This window comes from Eretmochelys imbricata, chromosome 3, assembly GCF_965152235.1.
Source record: "Eretmochelys imbricata isolate rEreImb1 chromosome 3, rEreImb1.hap1, whole genome shotgun sequence".
NCBI lineage: Eukaryota > Metazoa > Chordata > Testudines > Cheloniidae > Eretmochelys > Eretmochelys imbricata.
Genome location: NC_135574.1, coordinates 150,322,011 through 150,348,954, shown reverse-complemented (window position 1 = coordinate 150,348,954; position 26,944 = coordinate 150,322,011). Strand labels below are relative to the sequence as shown.

Genomic DNA, 26,944 nt, shown 5'->3' with positions numbered 1-26,944 from the left:
TCATTCTAGTGATTCAGGCCGAGTTGAGGGTAGATCAATGTTGATTCCGGGAATGACATTATGACCTTCGCCATCTACGAGAGCGTCCCACTGATCAAAACCTTTCTCCAGACCTAAATGTTTCTGCAAGAAGGCCAATGAAGTTTTGTTGCTTATATCTATAGCTATATTTGGGTCTATTTCTCCCTTTAATTTGAAAATCTTTCCAACAAAGGTACCAACCAGGAAGGTAAAATCTGGAAAACTCTGATGTACTGATCCCTTGATAGCGATCATTTTTCTTTCTGTGCCAGTGGAGTAAAGTTTCTTCATCTTTAGAACATTTGAAGCCTACTGGAATTTTTCTGAGTTGATAAACAACAATGGCTGGTGGACCTTGGCATAAACTTCATCACCTAGAGCAGTGGTTCTCAAAGCTGGTCCGCTGCTTGTTCAGGGAAAGCCCCTGGCGCACCAGACAGGTTTGTTTACCTGCCGCATCTGCAGGTTTGGCCGATCGCGGCTCCCACCGGCTCCGGTTCACCACTCCAGGCCAATGGGGGCTGCGGGAATTGGTGCGGGTCAAGGGACGTGCTGGCCACCCTTCCCGCAGCCCCCATTGGCCTGGAGCGGTGAACCGCGGCCAGTGGGAGCCGCGATCAGCTGAACCTGCGGACACGGTAGGTAAACAAACCAGTCCGGCGTGCCGGGGCTTTCCCTGAACAAGCGGCGGACCGACTTTGAGAACCACTGATCTAGAGGAAGCATCCATGCATCCAGGCCAATGCCACACTTGAATCTAGCTTCTTTGCTAAGAGCCTCAATGGCTGTGGCAGCACCAAAAGAGTGTCCCACCACAGCTATTCTGTCACTATCAATAGAACCCTTTAAGACAGTCCAATCAAAGTTTAAAGGTAGAACATTCACTACATGTGTCATAAATATAAAGGGAAGGGTAAAACCCTTTGAAATCCCTCCTGGCCAGGGGAAAGCTCCTCTCACCTGTAAAGGGTTAAGAAGCTAAAGGTAACCTCGCTGGCACCTGACCAAAATGACCAATGAGGAGACAAGATACTTTCAAAAGCTGGGAGGAGGGAGAGAAACAAAGGGTCTGTGTCAGTCTGTATGCTGGGTCTTTGCCAGGGATAGACCAGGAATGGAGTCTTAGAACTTTTAGTAAGTAATCTAGCTAGGTATGTGTTAGATTATGATTTCTTTAAATGGCTGAGAAAAGAATTGTGCTGAATAGAATAACTATTTCTGTCTGTGTATCTTTTTTGTAACTTAAGGTTTTGCCTAGAGGGGTTCTCTATGTTTTTGAATCTAATTACCCTGTAAGATATCTACCATCCTGAGTTTACAGGGGGGATTTCTTTATTTCTATTTACTTCTATTTTTATTAAAAGTCTTCTTGTAAGAAAACTGAATGCTTTTTCATTGTTCTCAGATCCAAGGGTTTGGGTCTGTGGTCACCTATGCAAATTGGTGAGGCTTTTTATCCAACATTTCCCAGGAAAGGGGGGGGTGCAAGTGTTGGGAAGATTGTTCATTGTTCTTAAGATCCAAGGGTCTGGGTCTGTAGTCACCTAGGCAAATTGGTGAGGCTTTTTACCAAACCTTGTCCAGGAAGTGGGGTGCAAGGTTTTGGGAAGTATTTTTGGGGGGAAGGACGCGTCCAAACAGCTCTTCCCCAGTAACCAGTATTAGTTTGGTGGTGGCAGCGGCCAGTCCAAGGACAACGGGGGAAATATTTTGTACCTTGGGGAAGTTTTTGACCTAAGCTGGTAAAGATAAGCTTAGGAGGTTTTTCATGCAGGTCCCCACATCTGTACCCTAGAGTTCAGAGTGGGGGAGGAACCTTGACAACATGTTTTCCAGAAATAATATCAAGAATAAGGTCAAGAGCTTTGATACACTCTAAGTGGTAGTAACAGACAGAAAAAAGTGAATTACCAAGCAAAATAAAATAAAACATGCAAGTCTATGTCTAATCAAACTGAATACAGATAAAAACCTCACCAGTTCCAGTAAGCTTCCCTTTACAGACTAATCTCCTTCTAGTCTGGGTCCAGCAATCACTCACACCCCCTGTAGTTACTGTTCTTTGTTCCAGTTTCTTTCGGGTATCTTTGAGGGTGGAGAGGCCCTTTCTTTAGCCAGCTGAAGACAAAATGGAAGGGTCTCCCAGGGGTTTAAATAGACTTTCTCTTATGGGTGGAGACCCCCCTCCTCTCTCCTATGTGAAGTCCAGCTACAAAATGGAGTTTTAGAGTCACCTGGGCAAGTCACATGTCTATGCATGACTGAGCTCCTTACCAGCCAAGCCACATTCCTGGGAAACCCCAGATGTGGATTGGTGTCTCCAAGTTCATTGTTGGCTTAAGGGCTTCTTGGTTGGACACTTATTGAGAATAGTCTTCTCAGGAAGCTGACCAACTGCTTCACTAAAACCTACTCAGAATCAAAGAAGTATGCAGCTAATATTCATAACTTTGAATACAAAAATAATACATGCACACAAATAGGATTAATAGATTCAGTAGATCATACCCTTTACAGAGATACGTTACGTGGCATATGTAGCATAAAACACATTCTAGTTATGTCATATATACATTCATAAGTATATTTCCATAAAGCCTTATGGGAGGCACCATCACAACCCCCAGCTCACAAGGGTGTTGAGGGATAGATGTGACAAACATTGCAATTCCCCACAATAACTTTGAATAAATTTATTGTATTAAGTTTCTTTGGCAAGAACTGTATTAAAGGCAAAAACTATGTGTTATTGTGGGCCAGGACTGTATGTCCCCTCTTTCTAGAAAGGAGATGTGATGTGAACCCTGGGAAGTGTTATAAGCTTCAAGGTACTAAACTGAAAATGTGCCAGATGAGAATGGACTTTTTGCTCAAACAGTAACCAGTGGTTTGCCTGGGGAATCTCTGGAGCAGTGGTTCCCAAACTGGGGTTCGCAAAGCCCTAGGGGTTCACAGAACATTACAGGGGGTTCGCCAGAAAAATTTCACTAATGGTGGCCAGAGGACCCCAGGCATTGGAGGCAGCAGGTGGGACCCAATTGCAGGGCAGACAGCCCGAGCCCCAGAGAGAGCGGGGCCGGGCAGTTGGGGCTGACAGCCTGAGCCCTGCCCCCATCAGTGGGGGAGCCGGCAGCCTGAACCCCAGGGAGAGCGGGCCTGGGCAGTTGGGGCTGGCACCCCGAGCTCCAGCAGTCAGCAGGACCTGCAGCCCAAGCTCAACGGGGTCCAGCAGCAGGAGCCCCACAGTGTGTGAAGTGCAGAGGAAATTTAAACTTAAATCCCTGGAAATATTCATTTTTAGGAGGAGGTTCATGAGGTTTCACAATTTAGTGAAAGGGTTTCGCCGGCTGTTAAAGTTTGGGAAACACTGCTCTAGAGGGACATGAATACTGCAAATTCCTTACCTCAGGTTATGCAAAAACCCAGCCTTCTGAAGCTATGCCCTGAGGAGAGGATCACTGTCTGCTAATTACCTGTTCCCAGTTTCAAAATCAAAGGCCCAAGCTGTACAAAGGAATGACTTATCTGTTCCTCAGGGGGGTAGACTAGTTCTGAGCTGCAACTGACCATAGAAAGAATGCTTGGTGAGGTTTGAAGGACTGGCTCCTACCAAAGCCCATGTTGGAGCTGGGGGGCAGTGATGATCTCTGGTAAGTTTTATGAGCATCTTTGTACGTTTTTTATTGTTTAATGTATTTTCTCTGTGATGCTTTTATCTTAAGAACAAATGTGCTTGCTTACGAAGAGCTGTGTGGTAACTTGTGACTGTTGGCAATTACAGCTGTTTGTAGCCTTAGCAAAGCAAGGCACAGACACCGGCCTGTTTAGGCAGTCTGGCTTGCTGAGGATATCAGTGTAAACAGGGAAGTATGCAGCCTGGAAAAACCCCACTCAGGAAGAGGAGAGCTACAGGTCTCTATGCAAGAGAGGTAACGGCTGGAACCTAAAGTGGTTGACCCTGGAGGGACAACAGAAGGGGAATACAGGTGCAGCTGTGACAAAATAAAGATTGTGATGCATTTAAATACTGTAGTGATGGGGGCTTTAGAAAGTAGAAAAAACTTCTGAAGAATGCCATTGTACAGAGAGTAATTTGAAAATAAAGATCTTGACACAGCAGTCCTTGAGAGGTTCTATGGAATCTAACATACAATCACCTCCTCCGGAACCAAAGCTGTTTTCCTTTCTTGAAAAAAAAATCCTGATGCAGAAAAATCAGAAGGGAGAAGTCCTAACCCCATGATTATAGTTCAGCTCCCTGCCCCACACCCAATCTTTATCCTTATGTTTCAGATAATGTATCCATTTCAATCTTTCCCACATCTAACGATGGGAGTACACCTCATCTGTATCTGAGGGGAATGGATCAGTGATCTTTCTCGGTGTAAGGCTGGTCGTTGGATAAGAGTTAAATCTTTCTCACCTGAACCTGCCACTCGAATGGACTGGCTAGTTTATTTCTCTCTCTAGCCCCTCCCCATGAAGCTGAAGATCTCAGATAGTGTCTTCCCTAGTGCCCAGATGTGTAGGAGGGGGTTAGTCTCCCTCATCAGTCCCCTTGGAACCAAAGGATCAGTCACTCTCTCACTGAGGTCCAGATCAACTCTTTGGTCTCTTATACACACGCTCTCACTTTCTTCCCCATCCCACTTCCAAGAGCCGAAGTATCTATCTACCTCCTCCACCCCTTATATTAGGGAGGAGGAGCGGCAGTCTCTCTCTGACTTGGGCAAGGACTGGAGGGTAACCTCATTTGATCTCTTTTCTCCTATAGATGGGAGAGATTGATGGATCTCTCCCCACCCCCAACAGGGTGCAGGGGAGATGGTCACTCCTGTTCATTGCTTTCCTGAGCTAGGAGGAAGGAGCACAGAGCCACATTTTTGTCTCTCTTCCTGCAACTGTCTCACTGTCTGTCCCTAATGCCAGGGTCATCAGTATCCCTCTTTCTCTTTGAGGCTAGGGTTGAGATTGGTCAGTCTGTCTACACCCTAGAATCCGGAAGGTAGATCTATCTCCCCTTATTCCTGAAGGGGAGTATTTATATCTCTTTCACTACAGGGTCATGGGTGTGCTCACTACATACAGGGTCTAAGTGGAAGTAGGGGTGCTGCAACTGGAGGTGCTGGGGATGGAACACCTCCTGGCTTGAAGTAATAATAGCAACCCGATGCACGGCTTCCATCATTTACAGGATGCACAGTTTGTACAATGACTTTCAGCACCCCCCCTAAAAAAATTGTTCCAGCACCCCTGCATGGAAATTTTTACTTCCTCTCCCCTGAGGGTGGGTGTCAGTATATGCCCTGCCTATGCTGCCTGGAGCAAGGGATAGGTGCAATCATGCTCTTCCTTCTTCAGGGGTTAGAGTCAGTCTCTTTCTTAGGGATCACAGGATGGCCTCTTCCTTAGGGAGTAGGGGGTCAGGATTTCTTTTCCATGACAGTGGGGAGTCTGACTCCAATCCTGAACTTTGTTTCTTCCTTTTATGCTATAATGCCAGGTCTTTCCACCCACGAATTGCAACACCCAGGACATGCACAGTCTTGCAGCATCTGGCACAGGGATGTGTCAGAGGAGGGAGGAAGAGATATAGCATCAGTTCTCTTGATATTCTGGGCTGCCAAGCAGTTACTTGGGGGTCTGTTGCAGCCTGAATATCAAATAGACCAGACCTGGTATATGTAAGTGGCCAAACCAACCACTAGCAGACTCCAAAACCCTGAAGTGCTAATATGGCAAAAAAGCCACCTTTGCCGTCTCTTACTGAGGTTGGAGTCAGGCTCTTCATCTCCCCCTCCCCACTTTCAGGGGCTGGAAGGCATCAGTCTCTCTTTTTTTCCACCTCCAGTGGTGGCTGGGGTAATTGTACGACTCTCAGTTGCTCTCTTTCTCTACGGCTGTTTCGGTAAGTCTCTCTCTCCCTCTAGATTCAGGGCGTTAGTGCGCCTCCCTCCCCACAGGGCTGGGGAAGTTGGTGAAATCTTGGCCAACTGACGTCAGTGGCAAAACCCTGACGACTTCAATGGAGACAGGATTTCATCCACTCCCTCCCTACCTTAAAACTAGAGGGAGTGGCGGCCCCTCTATTGCGACGGAGACGAATGCGATGGTTTCTCTCCTCCCCGCCCCTTGGAGGCCCCCTCCCGTCAATGGGGGAGTCGGGGTCTCCCTTTTCCCTCATCCCTGCAGCTCGGTTGGGCTCTCTTTAGTTTTCCCCACCTCCTGAGGGGAGCGGAAGCGCTCTCCGCCTTCCCCGGGGAAAACGGTTGGCTTTGCTGCCTAGCCCAAATATTAGAAGCGGGCGGGCGCCTCAGCCTCGTCCACCACGCCCAGACCGGACTCTGTGTTTGGGTGTGATGCGTACAGACAACGGCGTCTCTTGCGGCCTCCCGCTGTCGGTCTCACACGCTCCCTCCGGGGCCGGGCACTGAGAGTGGCCGGTTTCTGGAGGGAGGGTATGTCTGGCTCTTAACTTTCTCTCCTTTTGCTTTCAGGAGGTGTCCGGTCTCTTGCGCCTCCTTCTGGAGGAGCAGGTGGGTGACGGCCTCTCCTCCCCCATCGCAGGCCACCCCCTTCACTGACCTGGCTCGGCCCTGTACCGAGCAGCTTGCCGGACCTCTTGAGAGAAACGGGACACTCACCTGCTCAGCCAAGCGCCGACGGTTTCCCTCCCAAGACGAGAGAGAAATGAGTTCCGTCGGATCCCTCCACCTTCCGAAACCCGAAGATGCCGTCGCTGCTCCCAGGCTCGAGCGCCGGGACTAGACAGCGCTGCGGAAGGGTACATGGAAGGGGGTGGGGAGGTCGCAACCGCTGACCAGACCGTTATGGAGAGAATCGTTGGCGCGCGAGCCAGCCAAGCAGTCTTCGCGCGGCCCGGCCCAACGTGGGGGGTGGGAGCCACGCTGCAGGCGCGTGCGGCTGCTCTGCTGTCTCTGATGCCACCCCGCTTGGCGATCCACAGCGCCCTAACTTGCCGCACTAAGGCCTGGTACCTGGTCTCTGAACGCTCATTTTCTGCCACTGACCCCTTCCCACAACTCCGCGCCAGCCAGGTCACTGTCCGTCCCCCTAACTTGCTCCCTAACCATGGCCCCTGTAGCCTTAGAAGCCCTCTCTTCCCATGAGGAAAACTCCTGCTGTGCCTGTAGGTGCTCCACTGTCTCAGGGTTAGATCCCCTGTTGCATGTGCCCAGGGCCAGGTTTCATTAGCCAACCGATTTTCTGACTTGTTCTGTTGTCAAGTTGAATGATCCCTCTTTAATTAACCACCAGAAATGTGCACATTTGATGGACCAAATTCTGCCCAAGGGGTAAATGCTCAGGTGCAACTTTCACAGCCATTGCAAAGGCAGCATTACTGCTTTCCTGTATTGTGACCTACTATACTCCACAGTCTCTCCCTGTTTAGTGTTTCTGCCCACAGAGGGAATAGGGCATGTGGTATGAGCTATATCCCCAGGCAAAATCATACACAACATGCTTCTTCTTTAGACCCCACTCACAGCTCTTGTATAGAGAGGTTTGCAGAGATCCTTTCCCTAACTTTTGGAAGGAAGCAGAATCAGGGCAGTAAGCTTTAATCATATAGTTCCTCTGCCTGCAATTTTTTAGTGCAGCACCACCGCACCCTCGCATTCCTAGTATCCTTTAATTATGTAGGGTCCATCCTCTCCATATGCCCTCTAAGGCCTGGTCTGGCCCAAAAACAATAATTTAAAATAAGAATATTTATGGACTACCTCCTACCCAAAGATCAGAAAGTGATGTACGAATATCAAAGGTAACAGTGCTTAATAAATAAATCAAAAATATTCTAACTATAGCCATACATTTTGTCCCAAGCCTGAAGTCAAACAGTGGTCCCTAAACAACATTAAAGGACCATTGTCAACTTGAAATCAATTTTAAAATATTAGTCAAAAGTACTTTCAAGTACCATGCTTGCTCATGAGTCCCCAGTCAGTTTTTGTGGATTTAAATCACTTTTTCCTATTTTAATCATATTTTAGTTTCCTTTGCTTCATATAGCAGTCAAGGAAAGAAACTAGGGCTTCACACCTGCAATAAAATCTGTGCAAGCAGCACCATATAGTGAACTAGGGATCTTTCAGCTCATGCCCACATTATCCACATGGGGCGAGTTATAGTACAGCACTTTGGTGCACACTGCTATTCATACACTGGACTGCGTGGCAGTATAGACATGCCCAGTTTCTGAAGTGGTGGCAGCCACATTAAGGCTGTCCCCTATGCAAGTATACTAGACAGTAGAGACAAAGTTCCTGCTGCTCTTGCCTCTTTCTGGCACACCTGCACAGAATGGCCTCTGTCTAGCACACCCACTAAAGCCTGTCAGAGAAACAGGGCAACTATCTAAAGCAAAGTAGGGAAATATGGTACCCATCTAATACACAACGTGGAATGCTTGGAATACGTTAACAGTACTTTCCAATTTTTGTATCTGTTTGTTTTTTAAATTTTGCCTCAACTTGACATTTCCTAGGTTTCAAATTTTTTAATACAGTTTCATTTTATTTTTCCTCTTTAATTTATATATATTTGCAACCTGTATCATAACAAATTATTTTGTCTTTCAATTTTGCTCTTATGGCCTTATTTTTTTTTAATTCACTTATCTGTTTTGAATAATATTCTTTGCATTGCCAATAATTAGGAAAGGCAAGGAAGCAGGGCCATTCCTCCCACTTATTTAATAACAAGATAAGACAGATGAACTATACTCTGCAACCCCAGTCCAGCAAATGCTTACACACATGCTTAACTTTACTACCCTGAATAGTCCCATATAAGTCAGAGGAATTTTTCATGATAGTAAAGTTAAGCTCATGCATGAGTGTTTGCAGGTTTGGGGCCTACGTTCATATGCAGGACGAAATGAGGATATTTTTAAGTGATATTCAAACTTTGTGTTATATAAAGATTGTAATTTTTCTTCATGCTCTGCATATATTCTGTAACACTCATACAGTAAAAGGATTGTACCACTGGATGGTAGCTCTCTTGTGACTTGGAAACTTCTGCAATAAAAATATACATACATTACAAATTTACACTCTGTGAGCTTTAATTGTTCTGTTACAATATTTTGCAGGAAGATATATGGTAATCTGTTTTTTGTTTTGTTTGTTTGTTTGTTTGTTAAGGGAGCAACATTTCTAATTTCAACTGATTTTCAGTATGCCTTTGTTCTACCTGCTAGTGCAATATTTGGCTTTCCTTTTGTTCTCTATCAGTTTGAGAAAAAAAGTTGTGGTTGTTTCTCTCTACTTTCTCTTCACTTCATTAATATTTACCTTCTCCCAAATCCACAATCTATGGCAAGACAAAACTAGCAGTTCCCATAGGTTAAATATTATTCATAGAGTTCTAAAATGCAACCTACTTTGTCCTATTTTTAACCATTTTCAGATTCCATGAAATATCCTTTTCAGATATGTGATGACATTTTGACTCAATATGATGACATTTTAGAACAACAATTTATGTTGCATCTTGATATGCTGATAAATCATAATTCCTCAAGTTTATTATTTAATGAGAAACAAGTTTGTTGTGTTGGACAACTAACAACAGTGGTAACTCCAGTCACAAATTCTAGGCTAGACTATGTTCCATCATGCTGGAATCTATCGTTTCCAAATCAAATGTTTATTGTCATAACAAGCTATTATATACAGGCACTGACATGTAGGGTGACCAGATGTCCTGATTTTATAGGGACAGTCCTGATATTTGGGGCTTTTTCTGATATAGGCTCCTGTTACTCCCCACCCCGTCCCGATTTTTCACACTCGCTATCTGGGCAGCCAACTGATGTGTGAAAAGAAATCTGAGAGTTGCCTTTCAGAGACAGATAGAACACACAAAACGCTTTCCTGGAAAAGGGTCTTGCATTATTGCTTGGAATTTTGTATCATGTGTCACTTTTGTAGTATTGTCCAATTCTTATTTGGTGGTAGGTCACTAAATAGCATAATGCTTCATATGCTCTCTTTCCTCCCCGAGTTGCTTTAGATACTTCTTGCTTTTTAGACTGCGAGGTGCTTGAGTGGCATTCAGTGGCCACATTGATGGTATTGGTCCTGCTGAAGCATTTAACAGGGAGGACCACATGAAAATTGCTGTCTTTCTCCCTGAATTAAATATAGACTGATTTCTTCCTTATTAGATAGACAATCATTTATAGTATCCAGGGCTCAGCACCACCATGTTGTGCGATACACTTGACAAAATTACAATACTTAGTGACGGACATTGGAAGGGGTTATATCATTCAGTCATTAAATTTTTTGAAAAATTACCATGGACCTCAAAATTTTTATCACGGACACTTGTGTCTGTGTACGGACACGTTGCTAACCCCGATGCTATCTGACAGTTTGAGGACATATCTTTCTCTCGCTCCTTGGTATTTTGGACAGTGACAAATATCTTGATTTCACTTTCTCTTCTGCCATAAAGGTTGTGCAGCTCTTCCACATATGTATTGTGCAATATATAAATAGACTCTATTCAGTGTAGCATTGCATATCCCGGTTCGGTATTAGCTACACGACTACGAAGCACTGAAAGGTGGGACTTGCTGTTTTGTTTAAGTGGACTGATTCAGGTGGTTTAATCGCAAATTAAACATTGCATGCTGGGAATTGTAGTAAGAGAGAGTCAGAGACAACCCTGATGGAAATATTACATCATCCTGACGTGCCTAATTTGCAATGGTTGCAGTGACTGGCTGGGACGCTCCTCTGTTTCTTACTCTGGTAGAGGCTGCTGATGAGAAAACGCCCCGTGCTTTGTGTTTGTAGTAACAGATACGTTTCTTAATCGCCCCGAGTCCTTGCTCAGCAATTCTAATTCCAACATGTCGGAACAGCCGGAGCTCAGCGGCCTCAGCGACGAAGCAGCCTACCACGTCTGCTCCAACCCGGATCCCAGTACCAAGGTAAGCGGGGGACTGGGGGAGGAAGCTGCTGATGAAAGAGGCAATCTGGGGAGATAGGGGATTAGGAAGAACGTGGTGACGAGGAGGGTGAAGTGATAGGGGGAGTGGGGAACGTGCAGTGAGCGAGACAGGGAGTCTGGCCTCTGAGACGCTCAAGGGAGCAGCGGGAGAGTGCAGAGAGTGCAGATTCCTGTGGCGCCCTTACCTAATGGGGCAAGGGGAGGATCTCCTTATGCAGCCCCAATGGTGGTTTCCCCTCTCACCTGGATTTCTCTGTAGTTGAGTAACTAAGTCTGCATACAGTTGGACGGCGTCTCCCGCACACTGTTAGAGGGACTCTTCGATCCTTGATAACTCACTGCGTTTAACAAGGCTGGTGTAAACTTTTTTCGGGGGCTGGATCGGAGCCATTTGACAGAAAAATCTATCCGATTTTACTTTTTTTTTTTTTTACTTTTTTTTTCTTTCTCTTTTTAGACATGGGTCCCTGTCACTTTTCTTATCTCAAGGACAGTGCGGAAAGGATCGGCTTCCCATTTTAAAGCTTATAATTGCAGCCAATAATAATAATAAATCAGTTCTGATAGCAAAGCAACAGGATCAGATGTAGAAAGGCTCAAATATTCTTAGTGTGCTGCATTTGAATCACGGGGGGGCGGGGGGACCTTGAGTAAAAGTTAAGACAAACTCCTTTTTAGATCTTTGTTGCAGTTTAGCACAGTACTTTACAGGATCTTTTATTCTGAAAAAGGATTGGCTGGAGAAAACTCCATAGACTAGTTTTACATGATTGCCTTGTTTTGGAGGGGACTATGCAATAATATTTGAACCATTCTTGATATGGAATTTTATCTTGTAAATTATTTGTTAGGGCTAGACTCCCGAGGACTGTTTCCATTTTACATCAAAAAGTGAATTCTTATGGCCACAAAATAACTGAAATTTCCCTGTGGCCTGATGACAACACATTTAAAATAAAGCATTGGCAAATTAGAAGAAATTGAGAGGAAAAAAAAAGAAGCAATCTACTCAGTAGCATTAAGAGGCAAGAACGGAGTCCGAGGGAGACAGAAAAATGCAGGATCTGGGTATTGCTATGTTATCCAGACATTAAAGCTCATGCTTCAGAGCTTTGAGTGGTCATCTGCAGAGATCAGGAAGGATTTTTGATCCCCTTTGCCACCTTTCCCTGAAGCATCAGAGATTGGTCCCAGTTGGAGAGACAACGGGATAAAATGTACCAGGCCACTGAAGTGGTACAGAGAATCACAAGATTTGGGGTCAGGAGGAAATTTTCTCCCAGGTCAGATTGGCAGGTACTTGGTTTGGGGTTCCACCCCCTCCCCCTTCCTCTGTAGAATGGGTCATGGTTCATCTGGTGGGATCATCTGAGCATATCTCACCTAATCAATTCTGTGCTATTGCAAGGGCTTTAGGCACTGGTGGTACCTTAGCCTCTCGTGTTGTATGTCTGGGGCATGCAACAGTTAAATCTCTTGTGGACTGAAATGCTTTGGTCTAACTGAAGTCTTAGGGCGGGGGTAGGCAAATTTTTTGGCCCGAGGGCCACACCTGGGTGGGAAAATGGCATGCAGGACCATGAATGTAGGGCTGGGGCAGGGGTTTGGGGTGTTGGAGTTGGTGCAGTGTACAGGAAGAGGCTCAGGGCAAGGGATTTGGATGGAGGAGGAGTGCAGGGTGTACGAGGGGGCTCAGGGCAGGGGGTAGGGGTGTGGCAGGGGGCTCAGGGCAGGGGGTTGGGGTGCGGCAGGGGGTTCACGGCAGGGGGCTGTGGTGCAGGAGGCGTTTGGGGTGTGGGCTCCAGGGTGGCAGTAGCGTGTACCGGGGCCAGGGTAGGCTCCCTGCCTGTCTGCCCGCCCTGGCTACGTGCTGCTCCTGGAAGCGGCTGGCACCATGTCCCTGCGGCCCCTGGGGAAAGCGGGGTTGGGGGAGGGGAGAGGGTTCCGCGCACTGCCCTCACCTGTGGGTACCTGCCCGTAAGCTCCCATTGGCTGCGGTTCCCCTTTCCCAGCCAATGGGGGGGCGGTGCCTATAGGCGAGGGCAGGGGGTGGTGCCTATAGGCGAGGGCAGCGCACGGAGCGCTCTGCCCCTTTCCTCTCTCCCCCCTGCTCCTGGAGGGATGTGGTGCCTTCCGGTGGTGCCACAGGGGTGGCAATCCTGCGGGCCAGATCCAGAGCCCTGACGGCTGGATCCGGCCTGCAGGCCATAGTTTGCCCATCCCTGTTTTAGAGCATAATATAGGATTATCGGGGTGAAATTTAATGGCCTGTGATATAAAGGTGGTCATACTAGATGATCTGATGGTCCCTTCTGTCCTTATGTTCTGTTTAAAGAGGTATACATCTAGAGGTGTAGTTTGAGCCCCCCAAGAGTGGTTCAAATGGAGTAACTATGTGTAAAGGGATGGAAACAAAGATAAAGTATGTTAGCTTTTTTGGTTTTTAATTTAAGTAACAAAATACCAAAGCATTTATCATTGGTGAGGGAAAACAATTACTTCGCAGGTTTCAGAGTAACAGCCGTGTTAGTCGGTATACACCAGAAGAAAAGGAGTACTAGTGGCACCTTAGAGACTAACCAATTTATTTGAGCATAAGCTTTCGTGAGCTACAGCTCACTTCATCGGATGCATACTGTGGAAAGTGTAGAAGATCTTTTTATACACACAAAGCATGAAAAAATACCTCCCCCCACCCCACTCTCCTGCTGGTAATAGCAGGAGAGTGAGGTGGGGGGAGGTATTTTTTAATGCTTTGTGTGTATAAAAAAATCTTCTACACTTTCCACAGTATGCATCCGATGAAGTGAGCTGTAGCTCACGAAAGCTTATGCTCAAATAAATTGGTTAGTCTCTAAGGTGCCACAAGTACTCCTTTTCGTTTTGCAATTACTTTGCACAGTACTGTAAATTTGCAAAGCACTTTACAGACTAATATCTTTTATCAATAATTATGTAGGCCCTGTAGGTGTTTGCAGGGTCAGGGCAATAGACTTATAGACATACCATGTATGTATTTATGTTTATAACTTTTTGGTCCTACTGATCTTGACAATATCCTTCTAAATTATTGATTCACAATAAAAGCCCAACTTCATGTATTTGTATTGGCATCTTAATATGCTTTCCTGAGTAGCATAACTACTATAATTTTTCTCTAGGATTTTCTGTTGCAGCAGACAATGTTACGAATAAAAGATCCTAAGAAGTCACTGGATTTTTATACAAGAGTTCTTGGAATGACGTGAGTAAAAATTGCATGAGATAAGGTTTGTCTTAAATATATTTTAAGCTTACAGGCTTTCTCCTCTCTGATGCTGCAGTTAAATAATCATACAGAAATTGTGATATTGCAGTAATTTTCTTAGTAATAAAATTCTGTCCTAAGCACGATACTCTGACTTAATTGAAGGATAAACAAGAAGCTGAAGTCTTAGGACTATTAAAAGATTTCTAGGGCTGCTCTGTCTGCCCTAGCTTTCTAGTGTTCTCGGCTCTTAGGTGTTTGCCCCAGAAGGTGGTAGGCATCCCAGCCCACTCATGTGGGGAATGTTGCTGGGAGGCTAGTGCCCTGCAGTGGCATTTTGTTTGTGCTTAAAATTCATTTCAAACATCAAGCACAGCAGAAGGGCCCTGAAACAAAGTTCTGGCAGATCTGAAACATTCTGACCTATGAAAAAGCACCATCTAAAGTTAATAAGGAAAATATTTTCCAAATATTTTCACGAGTGAAAGGTTCAAGAAGCAGTGGGTTTAATCAGAAATGAGAAGTTAATGAATATCTCTGACTGAGCTATTTCATATAAACTGTATTTGTTACTTAGTGAGAAGTGATTGAAACAGAGTATATATTAGTCTGAGTGACCTATGTCTCCTTGGAGGAGATTTAGTGTTGGCTGAAAAAGATTGAATTACAGACGTGAACAGGCATACTGAGTCAGGTATTTCCTATACTGCTTTTTTTGTATTGTATGAAAAGTGAGACATTAAAACATCTTTATTGCTGGAAGGCAAATAAAATTGATTATGGATTCTCTGAGTACAAACCTTGATTTATTTTCTTGAAGCTAATGGATTTTCACAGGAAATGCCATACCAGATTAGACTAGTAGTCTATACCTAGTACAGTATTCTGTGTCTGACAATAGCTAATACCAAATACCTCAGAGGACTGTGCATGAATATCTGTAACTGCCAATAAAGAAACAAAGCTTCCTTTATGGGCAGGCTTTCCTAACCCAAGGCATCTAGCAGCTGGCTTGTTCCATGAAATATGAAGGTTCTGTATCCTGTTGTTTTTCTATCTTTCTATCCTGTCTAATGTAAGTGTGAACGTTCTCATCCATCTAAATGTATGTTATTGTTGGGTGTGGGTTTTTTTTTTCTTTTTTTTTTAATTCTGCTATGCACTGGCCTCAGTGATATCTTGTGGCAATGAGTTCAACAGATTAATTGTATTGAGTTTTAAAAAATAAATACTCTTACTAGTTTATTGCCTGTTAAGTCTTCGGTGAAAAAAATAAATAAGGAAGATGGACATAAGCACCCTTATGGAAACTCTCATGCACAAGGCATTGAATACCAGTCTCAGACTTGAGATTTTTATTCTAGTGTACCTACAGTTACTAGTTTTCAGAGGTTCATAAGTTGTTTTTTTTTAATTGATTATTTTCCAAACGTGTTCATGAATATAGCTCTCAAGAATATTTCCATGACATATATTTGAAAACTGAACCACCTTTGTGGGGCTGTAGGAGGGCAGGGAAGAGAATAGTCATAATTCTCTAAAGGGAGAAAGTGGGTGGTGGTTTGTTTGTTTGTTGTGGTATTTTTTTTTTTAGTTGACTTGCAGTCTAGTTGCCGCTTTAAAAATGCCATCAATTATGACTCTCTTGTTTTTAAAATTGTTGCCTTTTAGATTGCTCCAAAAATGTGACTTTCCCACTATGAAATTTTCACTTTATTTTTTGGCTTATGAAGATAAAAATGATATCCCAAAAGATACAAAAGAGAGAACAGCTTGGACTTTCTCTAGAAAGGCTACACTTGAACTAACACAGTAAGTGTTAACTCCAGCTTTTTACAGTTCACTTCTGCTTATATTTAATGGATATTAGTTACAACTGTGTGCTTTGCACTAGGTTATATTATTGTATTTTGTTTTATCTGATCATGGTTGTGTACAATTAACGTAATGTGGAAAAATACTTCCTCTTTTATATCATCATAAAAGTATGGCTTGGATGCTGGAAATGACAAGTAGATGGATGCTGGATACCTGAACAAGTAGAACTGTGCTTTTTCTCAATATTCACTAGCCCCAACATAGCATAAAGGAGGGGGAAACTGCTTCCTGAGGAAAACGTTAATTAAGGGAGAGCAGTGAAAAGGAAGATGAAGGGGTCCAGTGTACTAGAAAAGGAATTTTAGAGAACAGCTATGAGGCGGTTGTGGTGTACTGGACTGAGGATACAGTTGGGAGTCCAATCTGGATTCTATCCCCAGCACTGCTATTAACTCACTGTGTGACCTTAGAAAAGTCTATTTAAGCTTTCACTGTATAGAGTACTTTGAGACTGATGGATTAAAAGTGGTATAGAAGAGGGACGTAAAATTATTTTGTCTTTGTTTTTTGAGTGCATGTGGCTCTTTTAATGTCACTTTATCATGTAATACTACAGCGATGGGAGAAATTTGCTTGAAGTCTCAATTGTTACACAGAATGACTAACTATTTTGTCAGTGTGCCACCATGTGTTTTGACATGGAAATAAAATGTATCCTAAATGTTTTGACAGCTGGTAATGATAGGTGCTATGATAACTTATGTAGAGACATAGAGAACCTCCCAAATAGACCAGTACACAAACTCAATAAAACAAATTTGTACTCCCCCGTTGTGCTATTTCAGGTCCCTCTTCCCTCCACACCCAGTGAATAGCTGAGAGCTGACCCCTGCAACACCCCCTCTTCCTAATCTATATGAGGTTAGAGCCCCATCCCAACCCTTCCAGAGTTGAGCCTGAATCCTTGAGAGGAGCAGAATCCAGACACAGCTAGAGCCACAGCAGTAGTGGGGAAGCAAGCTTGGCTCAGTCTGCCTGCCTCCTAGTGCAGGGAATACACCTTCAAAGTCCCAGAACTGTTACTGCCAACCTATGACATCATTAACAATTTGCAAACATGTGCTAGGGAAGGGATTTTATTCTGGGAGAGTGGATTGTAATGACTCTGGAAAAGTGGCTGAGGGTACCCTATGGTTGAATGGTGGAGAGAGGGCAGGGCAAAGGGATTTAATATATTTAAGTGTTCTTGGCAGGAGTGTTGTCTAATAACAATGAAAGATGGGAAATTCAGTAATAGGAAGCAGTCAGGAATTCAGTTTCAATGAGCCAGAAGAAATAGAATGAAAATTAGTGAAAGGTTAACACTTATAAAACATCCTACAGCTTATATTTGTATTAAGCCACAAGATTTGCAAATGAGAGCTGAATAATTGTATGACCTCTTATATTATTGTTTCTCCATTTCCATCTGTTGAATTGCCTATTATGACTGTTTAGCTCTTTGGTACAGGATCTGTTTCTTAATGTGTGTTTGGTCAGACTTTAATATAATGGGGCCCCAACTCTGATTGGAGTCTTCAGGCACAACCGTAATTAATATAATACTATTTGATATGAGTGTAGTGGTCCAGAGACATCTACACAGAACACGTCACAGGACACCACCAGTACCAGGTTGAGTAACCATGAATGCCAACCAGGGAAATCAATCAAGGGATGTACCCCACCCATGTACTTATTCTCTACACCAGTACTGATTTGGACTCTTAATACATTCCATGGGTGGCGTACCCCAGCCCATTTATCCACTGACGCTTTTAAAAACTCCCACACCCCAATCTGGATTTATGTGATATGTTTGTACCTCGTGAACCTTGTAACCGATACTTGCAATCCCCCATAACCCAAGCCCGACCCCAGATGTACAGTACCTTCCCCCTTAACTTGTGTAAATTTGATTTTAAACATTAACTTTAATAAAATTTTTAGTTTCTATGTGTGAGTCCATATATTGCACAAACTCCAAAAAAAATTATCTTAGGGTATGTCTTCACTAGCAATGCTGAAGTGCTGCCGTGGCAGCGCTTTAACATGGCTGTGCAGTCGGGGCATCAGCACTGGGAGAGAGCTCTGGTTTTTGTTTTCTGTTTTTTTTTGTTTTTGTTTTTTTTTTAAACTAAACGAAAAAAAAAACACCCCACCTCCATGAGGGGAATAGCGCTGGGAGCACAGCTCCCAAGGCTAGTGCACTGTCTATACTGCCACTTTACAGCGCTGAAACTTGCAGTGCTGAGGAGGTGTTTTTTCACACCCCTGTACGAGAAAGTTGCGGCGGTGTAAAGTGGCTTGTAGATGAGGCAAAAGAGAACATTTTAAATTATCACAATGAGAACATGGAAATATAAGTTATCCTTCTGCAAACAATGTTCAAATTCCAAACACGGGGAAATTGCATTCAGAGTTCCATCTATAGATGCATTTTGAATTAATCCATTTCTGTAGTATCTAAATGCTGTAACTTTGGGAGAATGTTCTGATAGGCATTATTCTATGAATGAGGACAGCTGTCCCTGAACTGTAGGGATCTAGACTATAATGCACTCTTGGCTGTGAGTAATGCCATATATTTCTAAATATTCTTTGATTCTTCTCAGAATTTTTTTTTAAACAGCATGCTGCTCTTCCTTTTATATTAATTATGTTTTTCCCTTTCTCTCATAGTAATTGGGGCACTGAAAATGATGAGAATCAGTCTTACCACAATGGCAATTCAGATCCTCGGGGATTTGGTATGTTTTAGAGAAAGTTACGCACTGCAGTCATTTTTCTTCTTTTCAGTGTCTGATTGTCTCTAAGTCGTTAGACCATTGAATTGAGAAAATGTTCATATGTAAAATAGAGCCATAAGTTAAGTGTACAGGTTATTGGAACAGTTCTACTACTTCGTTATGATAACTGTACACTAATAGCATTTTTATTGTACAGTTATGTGGATGAAGTGACTTCGCATTGTGGATTAGTTTAAGTAAAAAGTACTCATTTTGGAGACTTGAAGAGATTTTGAAATCTGGACTTTTACCTCTGTTTTTCCGATATACAGACCCTTGAAAATTAGGAATAAGAACTTGTGGGTAAATATATTGTCTTAAGAATAATAAGCCACAGTTGTAGTTTGTACATACACTTGCTTTAAGAGTCAATTTTATCATTGTTTCTGATAGACATTTTAACATAGTAAAAATAATATTTTATCTCTGGTTGCTCCCAGTGTTGAGACTTAGCTAAAGAACATGAACTTGGATCTTGGTTGGAACTTTGTGTGTAATTAGAAGAACATTCAATTTTTTAAAATATAAGATTGAGTTTCGCTCAGATATATGGGTGAGAGCAAAATTTGGCCCTGACGTGCAGAGGAATTCTGTGACTGGATATTCTGAATGTCTGAAAGGTCACTGGTATGATTTATCACATACATTTTTTAGACTAGACTATTTAATTTGATATTTGAAGTTTCTGAACTGATCCCTGAACCTGGGAACAAGTGATTAGTGTACTTGCCTTTATAAACACAATATTAGTGTTTAAATTCTTACCCTATTTTGTAAATACAGAAAACTTCCTGATACTTGGACTTACTGTTTTTTATGAACACTTTTGCCTTTACCTTTCAATTTCATTTTTCTTCAACTCTGATTCTATTGTGTATATCACTGTGTCACTAGAGTATTCTGCAAAACGTTTTAACTTTTGAGACCCTATGAAACAGCTAGGTTACTGGGAGAAGATAAAAATGCCAAAAATGATAGTACCCTTAATAGATTTTTTTTTTTTCCAGAAACTAAAACAGGGCTTTCCTTGAGTAAATTATTTTAACACATTAAGATGCATTTTAGATGAGCTAACTTGGAAGCTCTTTGCATAGGGTAAAGTGCTTGTCATATTTTGGTACTGTAACAACAATCCATTTGTTGTAATTTTTGCTCATTTATGCACTGTGTATTCTGCCTCTGCTTACTCTGTTGCACAGGTCACATTGGAATTGCAGTCCCTGATGTAGCTGCAGCTTGTAAGAGGTTTGAAGAGCTGGGAGTGAAATTTGTGAAGAGACCAGATGATGGTAAGTCTTCACCAAGTCATCTTATCAATATGATTTGATTCTTGATGATTTTTTTTCCCTAGTAAACTGTGACTTCATCTTTCTTTCATGTATTATTAGGGGAGGAGGTTAGGTGATATGGGTTTTTAATAGCTGCTGTGACTTCTTGAATTCATTCATCATCCTCAGGTTTTGCTAGAGCCAATCAAAGTTTCTCTCTTTTACACACTAGGAAAAACTTATATTTGGCCTGCCCCAGAGTAACTTCTGGAAATCTGGTCAGCTATCTATGGCTAAAGTTTGTGCACTTTTGTTGCTACTTCAATTGACCGTGTTGTGTTATCTCTTCTATTCCATATAGAATTTCATATGGCAGCAATCCTATGATTGGGGAACGTTTGTCCTATGTGCCAAATTCACATGTAACATCTGTGTTGTTTCATTTTAACATCCTAAAAGCCTAACGAAATAATCTATCCATCAAAATTGGGAAGGTTCCGCAACTTGTCATACATTGCAACGCTAACAGTCCCCTCTTGATTGTCTTTTCTTCCAAAGGATACAAATGTGCTATCTCTGTCCTCTTTTTAAATAAAAAACTTTACTCGTTGTATCATTCTGGTTACTTTCTGCTGTATCAATTCTAGATAATTAGGGCCCTACCAAATTCATGGTCCATTTTGATCAATTTCACGGTCATAGGATTTTTATAATAGTCAATTTCATGGTTTTAGGTGTTTACATCTGAAATTTCATGGTGATGTAACCGTGAGGGTTCCAACCCAAAAGGGGGTCATAACGTTGTTGTAGGGGGGTTGCGAGATTTCCACAGTCACTTCTGTGTTGCCTTCCGAGCTGGGCTCGGAAGACAGTAGCCCTGGCGCTTCCTGCAGCCAGGGGAGGTACCTGGAGTTGGGTCTGATCTTCCTCCAACAGCAGCCTTGCAGGGGAAGTGGATTGTAATGACTCTGAAAGAGAGTCTCTGCAGAGGCAGGGCAGCTCACACTGCCTGCGTCCCCCTCCCTGGCTCCCAGAGCTGCCTGGCTGCGCCTCCACAGAAAGGAGGGCAAGGGAGAGCCGCAGGCAGCAGCTCAGCCCTGGCCCCTGGGCAGAGAGAGAGAGAGAGAGAGAGAAAGCAGCAGCAGTCTGTCTGTCTGTCTCTCTTTCTCACACACACATATATAATATCTGGGGGGTTGTGGGGACAGACAAATGGAGTCTGGGTGGGGGAAGGAGCAGCAATGGGCACCCCGGGGCTGGCACTGAGTACAGAGGGGACTTCCTGGATGGGCGAAAGCAACACACTCCGCCTCCCCCCCGGCAGAGCAGACCCGGGCTGCAGCTGGCTCCCTCCATCACTCCTCCCCCACCCCACAGAGACCCACACAACCCTGAGACCCCCCCTTTGTACCTCCCAGAGACAGCTCTCCTGCCCCCTGCTCCCGAGCTCCCTACAATCTCCCCTTTTGCCCCCCCCCCCCGCAAGCCCATTGGCTGGGAGGCTCCCAGCCTATTGGCCATAGTGGCCAATGGGAGCTGTGCCTGAGTTGCAGAGGCAGACCTGCCTGGCCGCACCTCCGAGGGGAAGCCGCAGGTGAGCAAGCCCCGGTTGGTTGTCGTCATCACAGGCACAACAATTCTCTGTTTGAGAATTTAACTTCACTGAGGCAAGTAATTCAATCTGCTCTTCCTTTCCAGACAGTTTGTGGCTTTTCCTGTAAGAAAACTTACAATTTCGTTGCCAAGAAGTCCATTTATAGTTTTTTCACTTGAAGTATATTTTCTTGTTTATAACCTCATTTATTTTGTTAACTCAGTTTCATCGGCAATTTTAAAAGACACTTGAATTGTGGTCACTGGTTTTTTTTTGTTTTTTTTTCCCTCCATTGGTCTAAAAACACATGGAAGATGTGCAGATTTTTATTTCTGTGGGCCAAACCACCCTATGTGGGAATGTCTACACAGCCGACGTTAATGCTCTCCCAGCGCTGTAATAAAACCACCTCCACGAGGGGAATAGCTACCAGTGCTGGGAGCACAGCTCCCAACATTGTAGCAGTGTCTACACTGCCACTTTTCAGCACTTTACAGTTATTTCACACCCCTGAGCGAAGAAAGTTTCTGCGCTATAAGTGGCAGTGTAGACAAGGCTTAAATATCTGAGCTAGAAAAGCTCTGCAAGAGTAAGGATCCCCTCAGGAAATTGTCCTCAAGTTATTTGTTCTTCTGGGCATTCCATTCTATTGTTCCCTCCTATAGTGATATTTATCAGTGTTTCCACCCACAGGGGAGATCCAGAAGACCTGGATCAACCCAGCAGTAACTCTGTCTCTACCCTTGTTCTGTCCGCTCCCTCTATCAGCCCCTTTGGCCTCCCTAGGATTCCCCCTACCATTAATCTCTCTGGGTCTTCTTTCTCTGGAGCTTGTCATAAAGTTAAGCCTGTCACTCCAGGTTCTTATCTCTGTAATGTATTTATATATTTATTAAGTGTTAATTAATGCACTATGGGAGTCCCCCTATTCCCCCTTCAGCCCTCTGTATAAATTGATCCCCTTCTTCCCATAGGGTTTTCTGCAGCACTAGGGCAGCAATAACCCCTGTGCCTTTGCAATAAGGTGAGGGTAGGAGACCATGGGTTCCCTATTTATGTGATTTGCAAGAAGTAGTATTATTATTCAGGGTACCAAATGTGTTTAAATGATGTAAGTGCCTTGTAAAATCCCAAAGCAAGCTCATTTTCATTTCTCATGTAGTAATCTCATACTATATACACACATTTTTTCATTAATTATGAGTTGAATTTATTATTTATTAGCTAGCTAGGTTACTGTATTTTTTCAGTGTGGAAAATTATGTGTGCTATTTTATGGGTTGAATGATTGAATGACATAACTCTCCCCACCCCCAATGTCTGTGACTAAATCCGGTAATTTTGTCAAGTGTTCGTCGTGCAAAGTGGTGGTGCCTACGTCTGCTTATTGGTGTAACCAAAACTGCAGACTGAACCAAATTGGATTACCTGGATTCCTCTTTCTGTTACGTTTTTTCTTTTCTTTTTACTGCTGTTAAATCCTCTGAAAACTTGTTTTTATCCATTACTAACCTAAGCAGTCTTCTAGTTATTGTGGTATAGAATAGGACTATTGAGGGATATTTTTTTTCCCCTTTGAATTGTATAATCTTTTATATTTCATGCAGTGGAGAGAGTGTTAAAATATTCCTCTGGGGTCTATATTGAGAGAGAATCTCATTGCATAATCAGCTTTAAAAAAAAATCTGGCAGGGAACCAAGAAAAATCTGTATTATCAAACCTATTCCTGTATGAAGGGACCTCACAGCTCCAAGACAGAACTCACTTTCCCTGTCTTCTATTAGTTGCTCCTGTCAGTAACTGCCTTTCATGAAAACTTTGTCATGATAGCATCTTTCCAACAGGGGAAGAAAATGGCTCTCCTTTTGGAGCACTGATTCCTACCTGAATTGGAGTGTAACATCACAGAGCACGCTATTCTCTCTGTGATACCCCCACTTTCTGTTCACCATAGGAAGAAATAGACCCTCTCTACCTGTGCTAGAGATCTTCTGAAATCACACATAGTGATGTAACTGAAGCCCTATGGTTCTTTCGCTGGAACTAGCATTGGTATGTGTGACCCTAGTGCAGAGGCTGGGAATCAACTTTTTAAATACCCTGATAGATAGTATAAGAACAAGAGTTTGAAAGGAGACCTCATATAACCTTTTTTCTAGTTCGTCAATTTCTCTGTCAAAGCAAATGGCAATTAAACGTCTTTGCTGATAAACTTAAATTTAAAAAAATCATGAAGTACATAACATGCTGGCAGTATTTACCTGAAGCGTCCCGCCTTGTTAGCAGGTGTTGGTGCTGCTAGGAAAGGGTTAAGTGGGTGCTGTTCACTTTGAGATAGGTGACTCAATACCATCACCTGGGCAGAAAGAAAGTGGGGAAGGGAGAATCTAGATGTGAGTTGAATAGTCCTCAGGGAGGAACCCTAGGATCAGCCATGCCTGGGAAAAAAGCGTGAGCTGAATTTTGGCTTTAACAAACAAAAGCACAAAAATACAACAGCCACCAGGAAGAGCTAGTGTTTGGACTTTACATTCATTGTTTGTATAGGAGGTTGGAAAAGGCCTCTGATGACATAGCAGTGAAGCAAAAAGCAATTTTAAAATGGCAATTTTATAACATTGGTTCCAACTTTTGCAGTTAGGCTGAACTACAACATGACAGGGTTATAGTGTCACTTCAGTTATGTCAAGTATGATATGATAATGAGCAAACTTGCACAAATACTATCTGTCCCATAGTTCTAAAGCACAAGTTAATCATGTAAACTGCTTCCCTGACTGTCTTTAAAAGTCTGAACTGGATCCTCGGGGTTGGTGATGAAATATGATCTAGAACACATTATTTTAACTGCCTGCTCTGTCTGCCACGCAAAGACACGAGGCAATCTTGAAACCATAAATCTGTGTCATTCTTGTCAGTGTAAAATATGCATCTTAATCTTTAAAGACTATTAAGATTGTTCTTAACTATATCTGAAAATATGTATCTTTTTATTGTAGGTAAAATGAAAGGACTTGCATTTATTCAGGATCCTGATGGCTACTGGATTGAAATTTTGAATCCTAACCACATGGTGACCCTCATCTAGTTTTAAAGTAACATACTATACAATAGGTACAAGCCTTCTCCCGGAGGCTGAAAACATATAACATACTCTACTATTCATGAGACATATACTTGACTGACAGAAATTAACATCACCCACAAATAGTTCTTTACCAATCCTGTTAAAACCTCATCTTGCTTGAATTCCCCCTTGTATTCTTCTTTTGTTTTCTTTTTTGTGATGCCACTGCTTCCTGTTTCTAATTAGAACATAATACCATCTGTGTTCTGAAAATGCACTCATGCACATTCACCATTTATGCAAAAATTAGTATATTCTCCCCTTCGGGGCTGATTGAGTTAGTGAAATTTTGGCTGCACAATATAGCTATGTTTGAACCAGCCTGAGAACTGGTATATTGGGGGTGGGATATGTGAGTAGGAAGATTGCTGTATCTTACGTCATGTAGGTCTACCACCTGCGACAGGTTTTTTGTTTGTTAAACTTGGAGAGGGGATAAAACACTTTAAACTAGTCTTTTGGGCCACATCTTGCTTACACTGAAGTCTGTGGCAAAATTCGTTTGGACTTCAATGGAAGCAGGATTGGGACCTTTGTGTGTACATTTAGTTATGTCAGTAAGCAGTAGACTTTCAGTTGCAACTTGTAGGTACTCAAGCTGCTTGAGACTAGAAACTTAATGGCAGTGCCACATCGAGGCCAACGGAGAGAGTTCAGTCTGTGTTGCATTTGAGCAGCTCTGACTGTTGACTGCAAGTAGGCAGAGGAGGTTGGCAGACTTGTCACGTGATCTCAAGAGTGGGCATCTTAAGAGCACAGAATCTGAACATCTATTCTAAAAATCAAGGGCTATGCAGCAATTAGCTTACAACTAAGGAGTAGCTGAAAATGCCATGATTCCTTGTTCAGTGGCTGAGAGCTGGCAGATATACTTATCTGTGATTGTGTGTAATGCCTGGGGTGCTGCTAAATATAGTGTATTTAAAACATCTTTTATGTCAAGCTACAATTTGATATAGGAGTTTAACTAAAATCCTAGTAGTTTGTGAAACCATGACTCTCTGCTGTTATGACAACTTTTTATCTGCCTTTTAAAAAATAGTGGTTGCAGTTACACTGAAGTTGTAAATAACAGGAAAACACTTTAAGTTTATAAATCTTACATGGAGCCAGTTTCATGTTAAAGTGTTTCAGTAGCACTGAAATACTCACTTTACCGTCCCGTTCCCCTGCCTGCCCAAAACCCATAACAAAACCATCTTGGTATTTAGTGCGTTCTATAAGCACTTTATAATTCCTGTTGGGACTGAACAGCCCTGAGTGATGTGACTGTTAAATTGGATAGCCCTGTGGCATCAGATAAAAATATTTATTTCCAAATAAAGTGTCTGCAAAACTTTCAAAATCCCTCTCTACAATTCTCTGCTACTATGGTAACTATGGGCTGTATAAGAGATAAGCAGAGATGTGTGGTGACTTTCTACTGTGGGAGACAGTAAGAAGAGCCAAAAATGAAATGAAATGGTGACTTTAAGAAATATAACCTTGTATATTACTTTTACTTTTCTGGGTCTAGAAGTTTTAATAGAAAATTATTGTCCAGGGACTAGTGGGGAACAGAGGAAAGAAGCTACACTTCATCTTGTTAGAACATGAACAAGCCCTGTTGGTGCAAAAATAAATAATTAAAATAAAAAAATTACAGCATGTCCTTGAGACAGCAGATCTGGAAGAATTTATTCTATTACAAATTGCTATGTGACTCCTAACATAGATGTGCCCAGTTTTTAATAGCCTGGAATAATTTTTACCCATTCCAAGATGGTAGGTAATAAATTTAATGCAGCAAAATATCCTTTATTAAAGCTACTGTACCTGTGCCTACCTTTTCAATCTCAACAATATTCACAAAAATAAATGCAGGTTAACTTTTAGATCCTTATACCAGGAAACAATTCAATGGCCACGAAGTTCACGTTTAAAGCAAATCCTCTAGATTAATTTTGAGAGATGCAGAAAGGGCAATCTGAGAGAACTCTTAAAAACAGTCATTAGGGCTCAAGCATCTTAGGCAACCTCATCTTATGTCATACACTTATTACTCTGACATA

At 42.8% G+C, this 26,944-nt stretch overlaps 1 protein-coding gene and 1 pseudogene across 1 annotated transcript; one reads left to right on the top strand and one right to left on the bottom strand.

Annotated features, from left to right (window-relative positions):
* LOC144262424 (platelet-activating factor acetylhydrolase-like) lies at positions 1–10,911 on the bottom strand (annotated as a pseudogene).
* On the top strand, positions 10,708–26,549 carry GLO1 (glyoxalase I). Its single transcript, XM_077813613.1, has 6 exons — positions 10,708–10,990; positions 14,172–14,254; positions 15,929–16,069; positions 18,797–18,864; positions 20,103–20,192; positions 24,766–26,549. The coding sequence occupies exons 1-6, from the start codon at positions 10,910–10,912 to the stop codon at positions 24,852–24,854; spliced, it is 552 nt and encodes a 183-aa protein (XP_077669739.1). The 5' UTR covers positions 10,708–10,909; the 3' UTR covers positions 24,855–26,549.
* The last annotated feature ends 395 nt before the right edge of the window (positions 26,550–26,944 follow it).